The sequence below is a fragment of the Scylla paramamosain genome, chromosome 3 (genome assembly GCF_035594125.1).
Source record: "Scylla paramamosain isolate STU-SP2022 chromosome 3, ASM3559412v1, whole genome shotgun sequence".
Classification (NCBI taxonomy): domain Eukaryota; kingdom Metazoa; phylum Arthropoda; class Malacostraca; order Decapoda; family Portunidae; genus Scylla; species Scylla paramamosain.
This window is the reverse complement of record NC_087153.1, coordinates 12,691,655-12,712,155: the sequence shown is the minus strand read 5'-3', so window position 1 is coordinate 12,712,155 and position 20,501 is coordinate 12,691,655. Positions and strand designations below refer to the sequence as shown.

The following is a 20,501-nucleotide window of genomic DNA, read 5'->3' as shown; positions in this document are numbered from 1 at the left end:
ACAACTGATTTCTCCCACTTCATGATGCTATTATGTAACCAATCCCAAGAATTTGATAATTTATACAACCATATAAGATGGCTTATGATCCAAGGAATCTGTCCACATGGATGTTTTGCTGACACATCCAGCCATGTTGACATCATGTCAAAACAATTGGTATGTAAAACCCTACCCAATGCAAAACAACAGAGACTGGATGAGGCAGAACTGGGAGCATTAGCCAATTCTCTCTTGATTAGTAGACTGTATGCAAGTCACTTGCCCTTCAATGTTTGGACTGCAGGACAGCCAACTTTAAGTGAGTCTTTCCAGTGGAGCAGATACATCAGTTTCCACAAAGGCTGTGCTGGGTTCCCATCAGATATCCATATTCTTGCTCTATATGCAAACAATTTTGATAGAGATGGATTTCAACTCTGCAGTATTTATGAAATCATTGATACTCAAACATATAACATTGATTACATAACCAATATGTATAATTCAATCTAAAAGTATGTACTTTGGCAACTTCAAGGATATCCACATACAGTATATATATATATATATATATATATATATATATATATATATATATATATATATATATATATATATATATATATATATATATATATATATATATATATATATATATATATATATATATATATATATATATATATATATATATATATATACACACACACACACACACACACACACACACACACACACACACACAGTAGGGTACACAACAACACACAACTGCAATAATGCACCAAAATCTTAATAAATATTTAATCGGAATAATGAACCAAAACTGGCAAAACAAACTTGCCACTAGTGCGAGCACTGGAATTTTAATAAAAATATAATTGGAATAACTAACCGAAACTAACAAGACAAACTTGCTATTTGTGTGAGAACTGAAATTTCAATAAAAACTTAATCGGAATAACAAACTAAAACTCGCAAGACTAACTCACCAGCGATGCAAGCCACTGCTCACCTATCCAGCTCCTGTCTCTTCCTTCCTTTTTTCTATCCTCTCCATTCTTTTCTCTTGTTTCAAACCTCCTTCCCTGTCACCTCCTCTCCCCCTTATCTGTCAGAAATATCTCTCTCCCCCTCATTCATTTGATGTCATTTTTGTTTCATCTTTTTTCACTCTTTCTCACTCTTGTACATGTAATTCCATTTTTATTCTCAATCAGTTTCATTCTATTTAGCAATTCTTAGGATTGTTCTTACTTTCAGAGAGAGAGAGAGAGAGAGAGAGAGAGAGAGAGAGAGAGAGAGAGAGAGAGAGAGAGAGAGAGAGAGAGAGAGAGAGAGAGAGAGAGAGAGAGAGAGAGAGAGAGAGAGAGAGAGAGAGAGAGAGAGAGAGAGAGAGAGAGAGAGAGAGAGAGAGAGAGAGAGAGAGAGAGATGGCTCCAATTTAGGCAGGATTTACTGTATGTATACACATGATGAACAGTAGGTAAATGTAACCCATACTCGTCTAAGCAGCGCGAAACTCAGGGTGATAATGCGCGAAGCTGGAATGGTAAGAATATAGGACTAGGCGTGAAATTTGGGAGGGTACTGTATATATACATGTTGTGTTAACTCAAATTTGGTAGTGCAAATGTGCTCATTTTGATGTTTTTTTTTAATTGTGGAATTTTTCTTATTATTTTCTGGTTCCCCGGAATCAATGAATTTTTTGGCCTTAAGTTCTTCAGTCGCCATAACTGACATTTGCTATAATGATCACCACAACGGAATGAATCATGTTCATTGTCACATACCCTACTGTGTATGTATATATATATATATATATATATATATATATATATATATATATATATATATATATATATATATATATATATATATATATATATATATATATATATATATATATATATAAAGGAGGTAGTGACTGAGGTGAAATGAAAGATAAAGAGTTCTATGCACAACTACTACATAAGTATGCTGGCATGCTGATATTTAGTGTGCTGTCAACTGATTTAAAATCAACTGCATGCTACCCATACAACTTAAATTTAACAGTGGTTAGATGTGGCACCAAGAGTAGCACGAGTCTTCAAGAGATAGTGTCATAAACACACTTGCCTCTACCAGTACAGGATGGCACCAAATGATAATGCCCTATACAAGGCCAAAGAGTAGAACACTAACATCTCAGAAAAAAATAAAATAAATAAAATAAAATAAATAAAATAAATAAATAAATAAATAAATAAATAAATAAATAAAATAAATAAATAAATAAATAAATATAAATAAATAAATAACAAAAATGACAATAATAATAATAATAATAATAATAATAATAATAATAATAATAATAATAATAATAATAATAAATAGGTAATAAAATAAAATAGAAATAAAAGATATGGAATACAGATAAGAATGAAAAATAAACACATGAAAATAATAAGTAAAAACAGTACATATGTATACAGCATAATTATATAAAGAGGTTTGACCATAATGAACATTCACTGACTCATATCAAAGATGGCACATTTCAGACATTTATGATCAAAGCAAAATACCATCAAATAAATATGTTCATCTCATTTACTTAATTTTCTATTCCATTTTGATTTACATTCCTTGTACACCGCCAGAGGGACCGACATGCCTGAAGATGCTTCATCTTACCAGTCCAAACACTTCACAGCAAACACTCCATCTCTCTGTTTATGAGCCTCTCTCTCTCTCTCTCTCTCTCTCTCTCTCTCTCTCTCTCTCTCTCTCTCTCTCTCTCTCTTCCTCAACTGAATTCTTTATTTTATTCACAAGAGCATCACTCAAAACATATTAATTAATAAAGATTAAAAAATGGTTCTGCTTGCTATGCATAACAAGCATAGTCTTTAATGATCACAAAAGGGTGAGGCAAAAGCTTTTCCAACTATGTATAAGTTGGGACTTTTGGATAATCAAAAGTAGTAGCAGGAAAACCTCAATAAAACAAACCCTTTAAGCCCAGCAAACACTAATTGAGCTCCATATCATTATGACAGGGAAAGTTCACTAAATGTTAAAATTTCCTGTTAACTTAATAAGAAGCAGCTAACAATTGGTAGCACTTGTTTCACCCACACATTATCATTGATGAAGATTTAAGAAACATCTCCATTAGCTCAACCTATTCTATCTCATGGTATCTGATGATAACTGCACATCATATTATCTCTTTACCTAATGATTTTGCTTTACAAAACAACCTAAGTTACTTACAAGGCCTTGTTTTATGATGACTGTCACATATATAGTGAATTACTTGATATATAAAGATGTCCTTCCTCTTAATTAGTTTGTTACATTGAGGTTTAACTGTATTTGTCTGATCTGCTTAAGAAGAAGCTTACAGAATCTGTGGAAGACAAGCAATTGCTTTAATGGGTGATATGTCTGCTGGTGTATTTTGGCTCTGTCAAAAAAATTGCTATAGTGGCTGATCTTCCAACCCTCCCACTGGCCAAAGATATGTAAGACTCTGAGAAAGTTGTAATAGCATAGAATGCTCTCCTTCCTTAGCTGACATATGTAGGATGCTAAGAGAGAGAGAGAGAGAGAGAGAGAGAGAGAGAGAGAGAGAGAGAGAGAGAGAGAGAGAGAGAGAGAGAGAGAGAGAGAGAGAGAGAGAGAGAGAGAGAGAGAGAGAGAGAGAGAGAGAGAGAGAGAGAGAGAGAGAGAGAAAAGTTCGACCAAGTGTGGTTCCATATCTATCTATATATCTACTTATTTATATAAATCTAAATTATATATATATATATATATATATATATATATATATATATATATATATATATATATATATATATATATATATATATATATATATATATATATATATAGTAACCTCAGTTACTGAACACCTCCCTTTCTGAACAACTCAGTTTTCAAACAAAAATTTTAACTCATAATTGCTTCGGTTGCCGAACCATAAATCAGTTTTTGAACAAGGTTACTTGATTTCAAATACTACAGGATGTAGCAAAAGCTGCCATTTATTACTAATTTATAGTTTCTATAAACATTTCTTTAATCTTTATATATTTGGAGGAGAGACACAGAAGGTAAGACAGTAATTCAATCTTTGTTGAAGTTAAATGTGATCCCGTTGAAGAAACTTGATGTAAACAAACAAGGTTTGGGGCTCAGGAGTAATCGCGAGTCTCCTGTGGCTCTCTCTATGACCCATAATGCTATCACTACTGCACAACTGCATTTTCCCAGTAGCTCTTCCCACTATCAAGATGTCTAAGTGTTATGATTACCTTCATTTTGGTGGTGAGTGGGTTGCTCCTCTCTGTGTCACTCTGTAAGGCTTCCCTTACTTGATTGGTAACATAGAAAATGCCTGCATGGTCTAAACAATATCTTCTGATGAGTTCTGTGTCACTAAGTTCATTTAATACATCCTTTTAGGACAAAAAATTTCTATGCTGAAGATGTGGAGTGGCAATCTTAGCAGTGGGAGTGTTGGTCATTACCTGCTAAGACATGGTGGATGGGTGTCTAAGAACAGATTAATCTATTTTACATTGATTCCTGTGGGGAAAATAATTTTGGTTTTTGAACATTTCAGATTTCAAATGGAATTCAGGAACGAATTAAGTTCAGAAACTGAGGTTCCACTGTATATATATATATATATATATATATATATATATATATATATATATATATATATATATATATATATATATATATATGGCAAGGCATTATGCAGACACCTTGACCCCAATATCACTTTTAAGGAAATTTTAATCTAATATACAGATACAATATATACATTTCTATATGTTTGTGTGTGTATTTGTTTATCTATTTTCAAATAATAAATCTGAAAAAATCACAGTGAATACTGGATTCATTGTGTGAGGAGCACCAATATTGCAAATTTGCCAGATCCTTTGTCATGTAATGTACTTAAAACAACACTATTATGAACACTCACTCACTCAGCCTCAATCTGCTTCACAATGTTATCTACACTTGAGCATTATAGTTCACTCTTTGCATAGGGAGATTCATCACCCGAAGCAGCTAGTTGGCCCACTGGATACCAGTGAAAAAGGGATGATCCTTGACCTCCTGAACTCCTGCTCCACCTCCCCCAAGCCTCTCCGTGGGATGAACACACAGCAGCTGTGAGTGATTCAAGAACTTATGGCAAATTTTCACATTTATCAAAAGATCTTAGCAGAAATCCATAAAGTTTTCAATGGAAATTAAATAAATGAAGAAATCAGAAAATAAAATAGCAAGTTACCATACCTGGGAAAGGAGAGAAACTGCCTCAGGAGTGAGGTGTGGTGGCATCAGGAGCTCAGTGTGGGAGGTGATGCCAGAAGGATGTGCTCGGGAAAGGCTCTGTGAAATACAGAAGAAATATCTCAAGTATTTGTTCAGTACAATTTATCAGATCTTAATAACAACACTCTCATTTGTATCTCCTCAAAATGTTTTGAGATTCTAAAATGACAAAGTAGACATTGAATACTACAAGTGTAATATTAATGAACATTACAGTCAAGACCAATGAAATATTGTGCATTATTATTCATAGAATATGTATTCATACAAAGATTATCACTAAATTCCACTGCAGTGTGTACAGCAGAATGTATAACTTTCAGAGTTTCAACTATTTACAGAATGGCCTGAGAGCCAATCACAGTAGTTTTAAGAACATAAGAACATAAGAAAATAAGGGAAGATGCAAGAAGCCATCAGACCTACATGTGGCAGTCCCTGTAAAAGCACATCAGCCAACCACAAAGCAACCATATCATCATGTGTTGTCAGATTCAGTTCACTTGCCAGTCACTAGTTTATTTCCTAGTATGAACTTCCACTGGTTACATTTCAGTACCATTGAGGTCCTATCTGGCTATGGTCTTTCTCTAACTTATTTATTTACAGCCCACCACTTGATCAAACAAAGCATTACCTGTCCAGTGAGCAAATGGTACATTAATGCTCCTATAGACCACCAGTCAGAGGCAGGTGTTGGATGAGCCACAGGTGAAATTAGCTCTGGGGCCAAGTAGCCCCTCTGTATCCAGACCTTTGACATGCTGGACACGCCACGGGCCTTCCACACTCCCTGTTGCACTGAAGACCAACGACTCACATGAGTCATCAAGATGCTTCCCCCTTCATCCAGTAGAATATCATCTGGATTCAGATCCCTGAGAATGGAAAGAGAACAAACACTTAAATCTTATATACTAATAAATACTGTATCATAATTCTGATTAACTGGCGTACTAAGACACATCAATATTCCAACATCTGCAGAATAATGTTTTTGTCAACAAAAACAGCTGGCTCTTACCCTAAGACTATACCCTGGTGGTGTAGAGATGAGACAGCTGAGATTATTTGGGACAGCCATACCTTCACAATGCCTTCTGGTAACCTTGGCTGGGAGTCTTGTCCTCTACTAGCAGAATACTTTTCAAGGAGAGCTGCCAAGGAATTTTCTGAAGGTGGATCACATTTAGCAAGAGATAGGCTTTCTTTCGATTCTGAACTCCACTTTTCTACATAATCTTGTGACTGCTCAGAATGTTGTGACACAGCCTGACTAGTGCCATTCAGTGACATGTCTATAATTTGCTTTACAACTCCTGTTTCCAAATCTATTTTATTATTTTCTGTTACAGACGTAGCAAATTTCTGTGGTGTTGACAAGTTATTTTCACTTCTAGTGCATTTCAAGCTAGACTTTTTAGTTCTGTGACCCTCTTGATTTAATCCAAGTCGGCGAGCCATTAATGGCGATACTCGCACTGAAGAATTACTCTTTGAGAGCTTGATCCCTAGTGATTTTTTCTCATGAAGAGTCTGGGAATCTAAGGCCCCCTTTTTATTAGGCTGATCCTGGTTTATACTACCATTATCATTAGGCAGTTCAGACTGGTCACCTGAGCTACTTTCACCCGAAATAGGAAAAATTACACTCTGACTCCTGCTCTGTAACAGTGTGTGGTCAACATTTTGCAACAGCTGACGAGAATTCCTTATAAGATCCTCGATATCAAGGGAGGCCACTTCAGACTCTTCCTGCTTAGCCCATGAAAAAGATGGAAGAGTGATGCTGGCAAAGGAGGTGTCAGTTATACTATTTTCATCATCAGGCTCAAGATGATCAGCAGCTGTAGGGGACACAGCAGTTGTAGGAGATACAGTCTCTTTTCCTCCATTTTCAGTAAGAGGACTTTTTAACTGTCTAGTGTCCAGCAGTTCCTTTCCATCTTCTGGTGTCACTTCCTTTGTAACTATATTATTGGTTTTACTGCTCCTTTGTGATTCACCCTTTAAGTAGCCATTAATATTATCTTTTCTACTTTCCTTACCTCCTACTGTCTGAGGTAATTCATTACATGAGCTAATCACAGAGCTATCTGCAGTGATTCTCACTTCTGGAAGTGGTACTGTGTCTGGTAACAGATCTGGGACACCAACAGGTAAAGAACAACTAAAATCTTCACTAACTCCTGACAGTGTATCACTTCCTATACTCACTTTGTCTTCCTCAATCATATTGTCACCATTAGGCCATGGAACGTAGTCTTTTGTGACTTTATTTTCTGCCACTGATTTCCCACCACTGTCATGTGGGCCAGCACAGCCAGGGTCTGGATACACTGATGTTCCTGATAAAGCACCTGTGCTGAGTGATTTAGGTACAGAATCCATTGTAGTATGATTGTTGTGTGTGTTATGGGGAAGAATCAACATGGAGGATGAAGAAGGGAGGGTTGGATCATATTCTGAGTAGATCTGTAGGTATGCATCAGGCAGGCATGTAGAAGAAACATCTGAACACTCAGAATTTGCTCTTGTTGTAGTACAAGTGGGTATGTTTAACAGGCTTGCAGATGACAAATGGGACACGTGGGAATTATGAGAAGGTGTTTGGTGTCCAGCAGATGACCTGTCATATTCCATGGATTCCTGAAGCAGGCGGCGGCCGGAGTAAGTAGTGGTTGTTACACTGCCATGGAGAGTATTATAGAAATTTTCTTCTGCTTCAACATACTTTTTGATATGGCTCCACAACTTCCCTCCACTGAAATAAAACATTTAAAATATAAATTTTCAAAAAATATATAGAGGACTGAAGTAAACACTTTAAGATCACACATCACAGATGGTGAATTCAGAGAGGATGAATTTCGAGTGTACTGGCACAGTAATAAAACACAGAATAATAAGGTTTGGGCATGTTGGAAAGGTGGCATAGAATAATCTGGTGAAAGAACTAGGCAATATGAAAGTAGCTAGTAGAGGTTTCAGAGAAAGACTAAGAGAAACTTAGAATAAAGTGGTACAGAAGGACTGCTTCTATAGCTACAGGGAGAATGCTAGAGTGCAGTCTGAAGAGCTGCCATTAGATGAACAAGATCCACATATGCAAGCATTGTTTTTTTAATAAATGGTGGTATAGCTGTCAATATTGATGTGGTATACATTTTGACCACAATATTGTCTTTGCTGTGACAATAATGTTTGTGACAATATTCATTACACTGCACTGGTATGGCCATACTGTCTTTTCATTATATTTTTCTGACCAATACTTGAGATAAAATTTGTGTATGAAGTGACTTAAAAGTATTTGCTCACATAAGTAGTTTCTTGTATAGTGACAGCTTGTACAACAAGACTCTCCAGTGTACAAATAGTAGACATTAAGTTCACAGCATACATATGTACAGCAACCCAACAAGATGCTTCATCTCACACTCCTCTCCTAATCAATACCATTCATTATGTATAATTTACTGCATTTTTTTTTTTCTGTAAATCTCTCTATATCCCACTCTTACCAATAATCTATATCCTTAATGTTTTATATTGTGAATTCCTCACATGCTTAATTTATTTCTACCTCAGATATAATCATACTATATTACTATCTTCGGAATACATGTATTTTTCAAATCATTCTAAATTATATAAAATCTGAAACAGACAGCAACTCAAGAGATTGACAGCATAATTTACCTTATATATTTGAGAACCAAGTAGATGGCAGTGTCAGTCTCATGGTATCGCATCACAGGCACCATGAATGGCACTTCTCTTGGAATCACAGTCTTTTCTCCACTTCCTATCCCACTCTTTACATGCACCTGTTACAGTGACAGCAATGTAAGTCTCATTAGAAAGATTTTACAAACCATTCACTTTGTTTCTAAAGTTAAGTAAAATGTTTTTGTAATGTATTACTTAGTACACAACAGCAAAAACAGATGGCAACACAAAGAAGTCATTAATTTATAAGAAATCTTGTTGGTGATACATACACAAATGCTATCTATCTATCTCAATGTATATAAGGCTGACATCTTTGCAAAGTGAGGTAGCTGAGATGAAGAAAACTCTCATACACATGTACACATGCACCCATGCACACACAAGCACACACACACACACACACACACACACACACACACAAACCTACAGTCGGCACCACTTGATGTGATTGCTGCAAGTTGCATGTCACAAAACTTGTGTATCCTCCACAGAAGAGCCATGTGGGAAAAATTACTTCTGTATGGCAACACCAGAGTTCTCGCCCAATGCTTTGATTGATAACAATGGTCAGTATTTATTACACCTGCTTGAAGAAACATGTACTTTCTTATCAATCACCTCCACCCTCATCCCCTCCACAGCTGTGAGTTACACACACATATTTCCATGTGCAAATTTCCCCTCATGTCTGAGACATGCACAGGTGAGGCTAATGTGGTGAGCAAGATTGTGTACTACAAATTAAGGGTCAGTACTAATAATGCAAACTGGAATAAATGTGCTTATAATATGCTGCTTGGTCTTCTTGTTTAAGGCTTCTGTAGAGTAAGAGGTACCCTGCTACAAATATTAACATCCTGGAGAGGCATAGGATTCTGTTCCTTCAGTTGCCTTTTGTTACCCAAAAAAGTCCTATCACTTATCTTGGGACGCTTTAGCCACCATGTTTGTGGCAGGGTACCTTACGCTTTACAGAAGCTTTCAACATGGAGACCAAGCAGCATATTATAAATACATTCATTCCAATTTGGTGTTATATTTCCTTAGCACTGGGCCTTAATTTGTAGTACACAATCATGCTCACCACATTAGCCTCATCTGTGCATGTCAAAGACATGAGAGGAAATTTGCACATGGAAATATGTGTGTGTAACTCACAGCTGTGGAGGGGGTGAAGGCAGAGGCACTTGATAAGAAAGTACACATTTCTTCAAACAAGCATAATAAATACTGGCCATTGTTATCAATCAAAGCATTGGGCAAGATCTCTAGTGTTGCCGTAAAGAAGTGATTTTTCCCACATGGCTTTTCTGTGGAGGATACAGAGGAAAAATAATAGGGGTGCAGTTTTGTGACGTGCAACTAGCCGCAATCAAGTCAAGTGGTGCTGACTGTACTACAATATAGCTCACTTTAATGGCCACAGTATCTCCATTTGAAGAGTCAGTGGCAATAATCACAGATCCAGTCCAGCCCACCACCTTATACCTCGCTAGATCAGTAGCACTGCATTTCAAGTCTCCCTCTCCTCCACTACACACCTCAGCTTCAGGACCGTCCAAAAACTGAGCACATAGAACACAGATAAATTTAATTTGCATGTTCCAACTTTTCTTTATATATATGTATATATATATATATATATATATATATATATATATATATATATATATATATATATATATATATATATATATATATATATATATATATATATATATATATATATATATATATATATAATTATTTATTTCAGTAATGTAAGTGCAAAAGGATAAACTGAGACAGCTGAGCGAGGAGTAGGCTGTTTCAAGTATCAAGGATCTCAAGTTGCTGTGGATGGAAGAACAGTTATAGAGATGAATGAGTAAGTGTTTGGTTGTAAGTCACTTGGAAAAAATATAAATAAAAGATTGTTAGTGTGTTCTGATAGTGACAGTTCTGTAAGGAGCTGAAGCATGGAACATGGAAGCAGGACAAAAGACTGTCCTGTCTTGGCTAATTCCCTATGAAGGGGATCTGATTTTGAAAGATACACAGAGACAGCATGTAAACTTGAAATATTTGATCAGAATGGTGATGAGAATTACTTGTAGTAAATAGCTCAAGATTCTTAAAAGACAGCAAAGAATAATGTGTAATTACCTGCTCTCTTTTTTTGTCCCTGCGTGTGAGTCTGGCCACCAGCTGCTCTGCCCGCTGCAAGTACTGGGCTGTTTTTCTCTTCACTGCATCCCTCCGATCCCCATCATTATCACCTGTATGTGTACACTGCAATTTTACTGTCTCTTTTATTTTTTATTGAAAAATAACATTCACCACGGATCAATTGCATGCCTTTCTCATTCTTCCTTTTTATCTAACATTTATTTATTAAATACAACATACATATACCACACAAGCAATATCTTACTTTTCTCCATCACAATTGAGATCATTCCTTAATTCATTCTACACGCATCATCTATTTTTCCTAGTTAGTACCCTCACTGGAAATCCTCCAAATATGAGAACTGTATCCCTTGCCTTTCAGGAATTCTTAATACAGCTTATACAAGATACCTGATTATCCAAGACTTACTTTCTTGAATAACCAAAGAGTGATACCTCTAACAAACAGGAAATTCCATGAAGGGGAGACTTAATGAGATGTATGTGGTATCTGTAAACACCAAGCAATGGTCTAATCAAGAGGATGAGAGCCATGCACATGCATTGGCCATGACAGTCAAGGTCTCACTATGTGTGAAATGAGAAAGTCATGTACAGTGAGCTACCTGTTGCAGGGTCAATCTTTGGTTGCTCCATGGGTTCAGTTCTTAGGTAAAATTCTCAATATTTCAAAGACAAAATGCCTAGAGTCAATTCTACATTTTAAATTATGCATGTATTTATGACCAAGCTCCATTTAAATAAATAAATTTAAAATTAATTCTGAATACATAAGTCATTCCATCTAATCCTTGTGGTAATTTGGGTGTCTATATATACAACTGATATTTCCTGGACCCAACCAAAGTTCAGCCATATAAAGATTACTTGTCTAAGAGCCATTTCTTAACAGGCCAACGGTCATGCTGGTGTGAAAATGTGGCCAATTCTTCTATGCTGCTAGACTATACCCCATCTCCATGCATCATACCACTATAATACAGCTTACAGCAACACCACTCCAATCCAGTGACACACCATAATAATATACCACTTCAAATGACATAATTGATGGTGTGGCACTCTTAGCCACAACCGTGACACTCTGTCCCAGGGCAATGTGCAGAAATATCATCCCAACCACTAAGTATGTAACACCTGGATCAGTGATTGTGTACAGCTATAACCCACAATAACAGGTGCTACCTCATCCCACTTTAAATCACCACAATAACAGGTGCTACCTCATCCCACTTTAAATCACAACTTTTAACTACTAATACAATCTTCCCTTCTAAATAGAAAGAAGATTGATAAAGGATTGCAAAACAAAGTAAGAATAAAAAGTTACATCAAACTATTGCTATCTATGGCACAGTCCTATCACCACATCACTATGGTGACTGGACATGTTGTGACCAATGCTTGGGAAACCATAAAATTTACATCTACAAATTTGCCTTGGGTTCCAAACTTTCTCATTATGGTACAGTATCTGTACTGCACGCAGATTACTGAAGTACAACCAAATGAAAAAAACTTTATTACCTTGTTTCCTAGAATGGTCCACAGAAGTACCAGCTGCATGCAAACGTAAAAATAATCCTTAAAGTTCAACTTTCCAATAATCAAGACTATGCAGCAATAACCAAGACTGATATACAATGCACATCTATGTTAAAACTTCTGATCTGGAGACATGGGAATCAAGTGATTTTAACTGTGACAGCACTACAAAAAGTCATTTTAAATCTCCTCCCTTCATGCAAAATACAGACATAATAATAAGTGTCCCCAGAAGGCAAGATTCTAGATTATAATTTTGTATATGTATTCTGCTGTGTGAATATAACAGTATTAGTCATGGAAGTTGTGACCTTTCACAAGAATACTCGTACATGGCATAAATGGGCCACAAAAGCCTATTATTTTATGCCTTGCAGGTCACATACATTTTTCCAACTCATACTACCCCCAACTCTTTCTGTCATGCTTTGTGGAGTGTTGACAGGACAGTCAAATTTGTGGTTTGACTGGTAATGAGTTGTGTACCTTAGGTGTCCTGTCAGAGGTTCAAACTTGGCTGCTGCTCTTACAGCTGCCCCTTCTGATGTACTTTCCAGTTTAAAACATCAGCCATCACGCTAATATCATGATAATGATGCTTGTCACTGGGTCTTCACACCACTGTTCCACCTTTCTGGATTCTTTTCCATACATATGCAATACCCAGTGGGTTATCCCACTACTTCCAGACAAGAAAGGAAGTAGTACATATTAATTCTTATAAAAAGTATATTTGTGGCTGCAACTTCCATGACCTTTAGAGTAGAACCAGAAGTCCCATTTTAATGGACATGCTTACAAATTTCATCAAGCCTATACTAACCTTGAACACCTTGTAGTAGGGTACCCACCCCCTCCCGATACATGTTCAGTGCTTTCTTGTAATCCTTCTGCTGCTCGTGTTGCTGTGCTTCACTTATCTGTTGTGCTGCAATGAATATGTACTGACTGTTGGCCACTTCCTGAGGAGTGGGGACCTTGTGTGTAGGAACGTATGGTGTGACTGTTGTTGTGAGTGGTGTCAGAGGTGTGAGAGGCACAGAACTCTTCCTTTCAGGGATGCTGACTGATTTGGTGATGTTAACAGGTGGCAGTGGGTGGGTGGTCGTGGGCATGATGTCTTCAGGCTGCTTTAGGTCCTTGTGGTAGGATTCTTGATGTAAAGGGGAGTCATGCACTGGGTTTTCATAAACACAGTAAGAAAGAGATGATGTGCTAGATACTGATGAGGTAATGGTATGTTTTTCGCTGAGGTCTGATGGGTCTACAACATGACTGTTCAAGTCCCCTTGAGGGAACTCAAACACACTGTCATCCATGCTACTGTTATGCGAAAGCAATGCATTCTGGTCATGAATTACTTTTTCTTTAACTGTTTGTCCTTCAGTTGTTCTCTGTAGAGCATGGTGGTTTTCCTGCAAATTTTTACTTAAAATTTTTCTCTGAGATTCCTCTGAAACTCCAAGAGTTCCAACACTGCCATTCTTCATTCTGGATACTGACTGAGTAGTATTACTTCTATGGGGATCACCAGAAAAATCAAAACCTACAGAGCCACTAGCCTCAGCTAAGTCGGAGGTAGAGGGTGCTGGAATTACAGGAAAAGGGTAATCAGGGGTGGAGCACAAACTTAAGTCATCTTCAGATTCACTCAGCTGGGAATAAAGAGAGACACTGTCCTGGATGCCCAGAGTTGTGGCCAGTTGCTCTGCCTCCTTTGATCTGCAAGCAAGACAATGACAAATTGACCCCCCCTACAAGCAAAATTGTACATTTTTATATGCAAGATAGGCTAAACAAGTAAAAGTTACTCACTAATCTTCTGGCAACAGTGTTATGTCAGGCTTATAGTGTTCCAATTCTTAGTCAAATTCTCCATATCATCAATATGCTGGATGGCTAGAGAAACCTCAGCAGTTCCTCCACCTGCTCATTATCTTTAAAATAGTTCCATTTTGTCATTTTCTATGGATTTATTCGATACACTTGCTCATAAACACAGATCCACAATATGCACACCCTTAGATAGCATGATGTATGGAGCAGTAGTGGATTCATCACATGGGCCATTTCCTTCTCACCCATCTCACATTCTGTATTTATTTATTGCAATGACTTGGTGCAACACATGTGCTTTCTTCACTTAATGTGTGATGAGGGCATCATCCAGGGAGATTTGGATTAACTTATATTGCCAACACGGCCTAGAGGGAGGAACAGTTTCTCTGATGCTGAAGATTCCTCTCCCTTGTTCTTTCAACTTGTCACATGGTTTACTAAATTTTGTCTCCTTACTACTACTGAGAATCTTTAGTTTTCCTCATACCCTCACTATTCTACTTAATTCAAAGGCACTTATAAGCTTATGAAACATATGTGGCCAAGCCTTGTACAGGACTGACTGGTCAGATGTGAAGACTTGGCTGAGTGTGTGGCAAAGACAAGTGGTGGAGGTGATGTTGCTTAAACAATGTAAAGAGTGTGCTCTGGTTAAGCAAGCTGTAGCAATAAAGTGTCTGGTTTGAAGAGCTGAGCAATAGCAACTGTGTGCTTTAATCTCTTAATTTCAAATCTGAGAATGCCTTAACTACTTATTACTTACCATCCACATTCTTCTTTATCATGATTAAGTCATGTTATTCATTCCTGAAACCTCTTTTTATTTCCATAGATATGTTCTGCTCTTCCAAAATCCTTGTTAGTCATCCTATTCATCCCATGAGTTTTATTTCTCCTTCCAACTCTATGTGTTTGTGAAATGTTGGTCTTGAAATACTCAAACCCTTTTACTTAAATTTTGTCTTTACATTTTGATCAATGAAATTCTAACACCACTCATGTTCCCCTTCACTCTCTGTAAGCAACACACTGCCAACAATTACAAATGTGTCACCATAACACAACCCACATCATCCTCCTAATTTTTGCAACTTTATTTCCATAATCTTACTATCCATGAACATATCAAGTAACTATGGCAATGGAGTACATATAATTTTTGTTCACTCCACCTAGAATTAGTCCTCCCATCCATTCAAATATCTACTTAGCACCACTCTTCTCCCTCTCTCAATTTTCTTCAAGCAGTTCATATAATTCCAAAGCATCTCTCATCACCTGCATCTCTTTCCCCACGTCAACCTAATATTAATGTTTGGAATTTTTTACTGCCTAAGGGTGCGCGCACAGAGAACGCTGGTTTTCTCACACAAGAAACCAGCGCCAACAGGCGCCAACCAGCGCCAAGAATTACACCATATAAACATGTGTAAGTGTGCACAGAGAAATCAGGTTCAAGCTTGTTGGCGCAGGCAGCCAGCATCAACCAGCTTTCCTGTTTCCTCTGAACCATTCTTGCCTGCTTTCTCATGCGAGTAGACATCTATTTCAGGATGGACATCAAATTACTTATTAGCAAAGTATTTGAGAAACCACCATTGTGGGATAAGAGGAATAAACTCCACACAAACAGGAATGTCATTGACAAGCTGTGGGAAATTTTATTTCTGCTTACCTGAGAGTAATGACCAGTCTATCCTCTGGTAGAATCGGCTGTCTGTGCCAGTTACATCATGTCTTTCCCAGGCGAAGTTCAATTTTCTTGAGAATGTAGTCAAAAGTACGTTGGCTCATCCTTATATACTCAAAAATTTTTATCTTCTCGAGTCCCTTTTTAGGTCACTAAAAAGATGATGATATTTTCCATATTGGCTTCTTTTGCAATTTATTTCAGGCATTCCTTCTTTTTTCCTGTTCAGTTTTGCATAAGTGCTCTCAAGCAATATTAGCTCGTCATCAGATGATGAGCTTGACATGTTTGTAATACAACTGATGAATCACGACTGACTGATAAAACTACTCTACCATGTCCCTCCCCACACTGGTCAGAGCAGATTGCCAGTGTCCTTTGTGCTCACCTACCAGCGCTGAAAACCAGCACTGGTTTCTTGCACGAGAAAACCAGTGTTCTTTGTGCACGTACCTTAAGTCTTGTTCAATTACACGTTCTTTGCAAACACTCATGAATGACCTGAATAATTTACTTTTCTTCTGATACATTTTCCAAACAGGCTACATTCCAAAAATTTGGTCAGCACCCTCTGCATTATAAGATGTTCTTATGTTATGTTAGTATCTGTTGATCTTAAAAAGCTGCACAAAGTTTCATCAGTCCTTAAGATGACGTCACTCACAAAAACAAGAAAAAACAGAATGCCATGATGGGAAAAGATTAAATAAACTAAGAGTACACTTAATAAAATAACTACATTCTTGTCTCACCTTCCCTTGGTCCTTTTCCTCCTCTCCCCAAAATGTCCTGTAGTCTTCTTTTCATTATTCTGTGGAGAATACTTAAGTAAAAACACATAGCTCATTTTTTCTTAGAACACACAAAAATTCTTTTTTGCTATCCATCAAAGCCTTCTCCAACTGATGGGAAAAATAAATCAATATGAAATTTCACATCATTGCATTAAATTATGCCAAATTAAGTTAAGTTTTCCTAATTCTCAACATCAATCCTGCTAAATAACTGCTCTGAATACAAAGACTTCAAACTTGAAAAAGAGAAAAAGTACACATATCAACAGATTCCAACACACACACACACACACACACACACACACACACACACACACACACATACACACACACACACACACAGACATCTATTTAACTTTAACTTTAAAAGATGGGATGTTACAAGCTTAATTCAATCCTGTAAAAGTACAAGTAGGAGAGAAAATTACGTAAAAACACACACACACACATACCCATACCTGGAAAAAACTTGTGAATGGCTCTGAGGTAAACAAGGGGCTGTGTTGGCCGATGAATTTCAGGAGGTTGAGTGTTGCCTCTCGCCGTGCTTCCACCACATCTGCCTCGAATCTGCCAACAACACTGCTGCTCATTCTCATTCACCCCACTCATAACAAACAAGTCAGTGTTGATATACTCACCAATAAGTAATTTTTTTACTCCAGACTGACTTCACATTTGAAAGACAAATATTAGCCAAGAGAGAAAATACTAGCAAAAGGGAAAGAACTGCAAACAACATTCATTGATTTAAAGATCCATTTCAATGACAAACATTATCACACCTGTTGAGGATGGTGGCCCGAGGGAAAGGGGGCAGCTTTCCAGAGAGGCCGAGCTTCTCATGTAACTCTGAAATGGCCCGGTGAAGTCTGCTGATCTCTGAGTATCGCCGCCACACAACCACTGAGGTAGAGGCTTCAGGACTGGTTCTAGGAAATACCTGCAAGGTTTAAGAATTTAAAAAAACAAATTTTGCAATGGTATATATGCTATGGGAATGGTGATTTGAGGAATGTTTGTGGTGTAATGAGAGTGGAGGGTCCATGTAGTATCTATCTACCTGTCTGAGAAATGCAAGGGGATGGCCACAGCCAAAGAATTTCCACATAGTTACTGGAGATGCCTTGGCTGAGAGATTATAACATTTGTTGACACATGGCTCTTTGACTGACTTGCTCAGTCAAGAAACAGATGGACTGTGATTAGCGAACTAAGGAGAATTCACAGCAGAGGATGCCATTTAATATGTCATTTTCTATTGCTCCTCACGCCATGAAACCCTGCTGTCCTACCAAATTGCCAAGCTTTTTGTGTATTGGGAAAGAAATGAATGAAACATTGAGAAAAAAAAAAAGACATCAAATATAAACTGAAAATAGCACTGAATAAAAATAAAAAATAACAAGCATTGAGCAAAAATGAGTAATAACCAGAACTGAATATCAACAACAATGATGAAAATCAAAAAGTGTTACAGAGGAGTGAATATTATCATCACTCTGACATCATACAAATACTGGGAATTAATCTCTTCTAGTTTCTGGATTCTTAAATAAATGTAAGCATTATTTGGATGATATTGAAATAACATAAGCATCTTCATCCAAATTAGGTTAGGTTTAGATTTGTCTAGTCCCTTAATTTTACAGCTGATCTTTTCATTGTGTAGATTATGGTTTTAAAAGGCATGACATTTTATTCAGCAACTGTAAGTCCCAAATTAAAAGGCCAAGGTTATTTCCATAATCCTTCATTACTTTAAGAACACCTTTGCCATGGGTCTGGCTATACTTGATTTGACACCTCGAGTGTTTATTTAATCAACTCTCGGGCGAGAAAAACTGGTCGGGTCAGCCTTGGGCATAATTATATAGGTTATTACTTTCAGACAGAAGACCAGGATTATTTCAAGAAAAGCTTTGCCATGGGATCTGGATGCACTTTATTTGATAATTTAAAAAAGGAGCGTTGCCACGGGATCTGGGTGTATTTAATTAGACAACTCGATTTCGCAATTCTTAGGAAAAAAAAAAAAAAAGTGCGTCTTACGAAAGTTGTCTTTACACGTAGCTCTGCAGTAGCTGGGGTTTGCTATCATTGCTTTCAGGCAGGGATTACCTCAAGAAAAGCTTTACCACGGCTCCTGGACATACTTGAATAGACAACTGGAGTGTTTGCTTCAACGCTTGGACGCAAAAAGTGGGAGGGTCTGATTGGGTCTTACTGAAGTCGTCTTTACACGAACCTGTGCAGTGGCTAGGGTTTGATGTTATCACTTTGAGGCAGAAGATAAGGAGATACTTACCGTGGACTTCACCTGATAAATAGTGTATCCCTTGGGATGGCGTTTTGTCTCGTTGACCTCAAAAATCCGAACCCAGTGCTGTGTTTTGGCGGCCATATTTGTTTACATTTCAGGGAGGACCAAGTTATATCTCATGACTCCCTAAAATATTCCAAGATAGTAACATAATATCAATTAATGATAACGATTACATTGATAATAATAGTGACGAATTAACAGAGAACTGAGGGAAAAGAGCCCTGGTTCTCCTGGATGGTTTCATATAGATTCTTAATCAAGCACGGTTCCCGGTAAATTCGGTACATTCCCGATACTCATTTGACTGTCCCCATACACTGAACATACTTGGGCGGTCCTTAAAAAAAAATAAATAAATAAATTAACTAATAATATATATATATATATATATATATATATATATATATATATATATATATATATATATATATATATATATATATATATATATATATATAAGAAAAAATACCATGAAATTACATATTTGTTATTTCTGGTAATTTTAATCCCTTTCTTTAGTTCTATACTGCGTCTTTATCCATTCTTGTACAGTGTATATCTCCCAGGTAAAGAGAACTTCCTTTCACAAAGTCTTATTGAACAGGACAGTCAAAAGTTTCTTGCCTTCTTAACTCCCCTCCTTCAGCTGTCTTCGAAATTTTCAACTTTGCTACAATGCTGCCATTATTGCTATCTAGTTATTTCCATAAATAATGCTATCGTAAGCTTGCTAACTAATGCCTCCTTCCATCTTCCATGTTTCAGCATTGCTGTCAGTGTCACTACACTTTCATGTAATCTCTTTGAATTAATTCCAAGTGACCTGCAATTAAACACCTTTCACTCATTCCTACACCCTCCTCATTTCATTCATTCCGAACTTCATATACACATTTATTCCGTAACAGCAATCTACCTCCTCTAGAAACATAATTCAGAACTATATTTCTATTCTCACTGTCTACCATCTTCATACACTTCACTACTCTAATGCTTATCCACTAACAGTTTCCTCCTTTTACTCACACTTTCAAACTTCTCAACCAACTGTCTCAATCTCCTCTGAATCAGT

At 37.0% G+C, this 20,501-nt stretch overlaps 1 protein-coding gene across 3 annotated transcripts; it reads right to left on the bottom strand.

The window, feature by feature from the left end:
- Positions 1-769: 769 nt before the first annotated feature.
- Positions 770-19,740, bottom strand: LOC135115932 (ribosomal protein S6 kinase delta-1-like). 3 transcript variants are annotated; one of them, XM_064033070.1, is made up of 13 exons: positions 19,412-19,740; positions 17,889-18,046; positions 17,562-17,673; positions 17,062-17,120; positions 13,604-14,502; positions 12,763-12,795; positions 11,209-11,321; positions 10,476-10,628; positions 9,031-9,158; positions 6,353-8,092; positions 5,966-6,206; positions 5,290-5,385; positions 770-5,160 (listed from the first exon to the last, which is right to left on the bottom strand). In XM_064033070.1, exons 1-13 carry the CDS (start codon positions 19,505-19,507, stop codon positions 5,059-5,061), a joined length of 3,930 nt encoding a protein of 1,309 aa, XP_063889140.1. In that variant the 5' UTR covers positions 19,508-19,740; the 3' UTR covers positions 770-5,058. The 3 variants fall into 3 exon arrangements, with proteins under 3 accessions (XP_063889140.1, XP_063889157.1, XP_063889151.1); XM_064033087.1 differs by lacking the exon at positions 19,412-19,740 and adding an exon at positions 19,225-19,340; XM_064033081.1 differs by lacking the exon at positions 12,763-12,795 and having other exon boundaries at positions 19,412-19,739.
- Between the last annotated feature and the right edge of the window lie 761 nt (positions 19,741-20,501).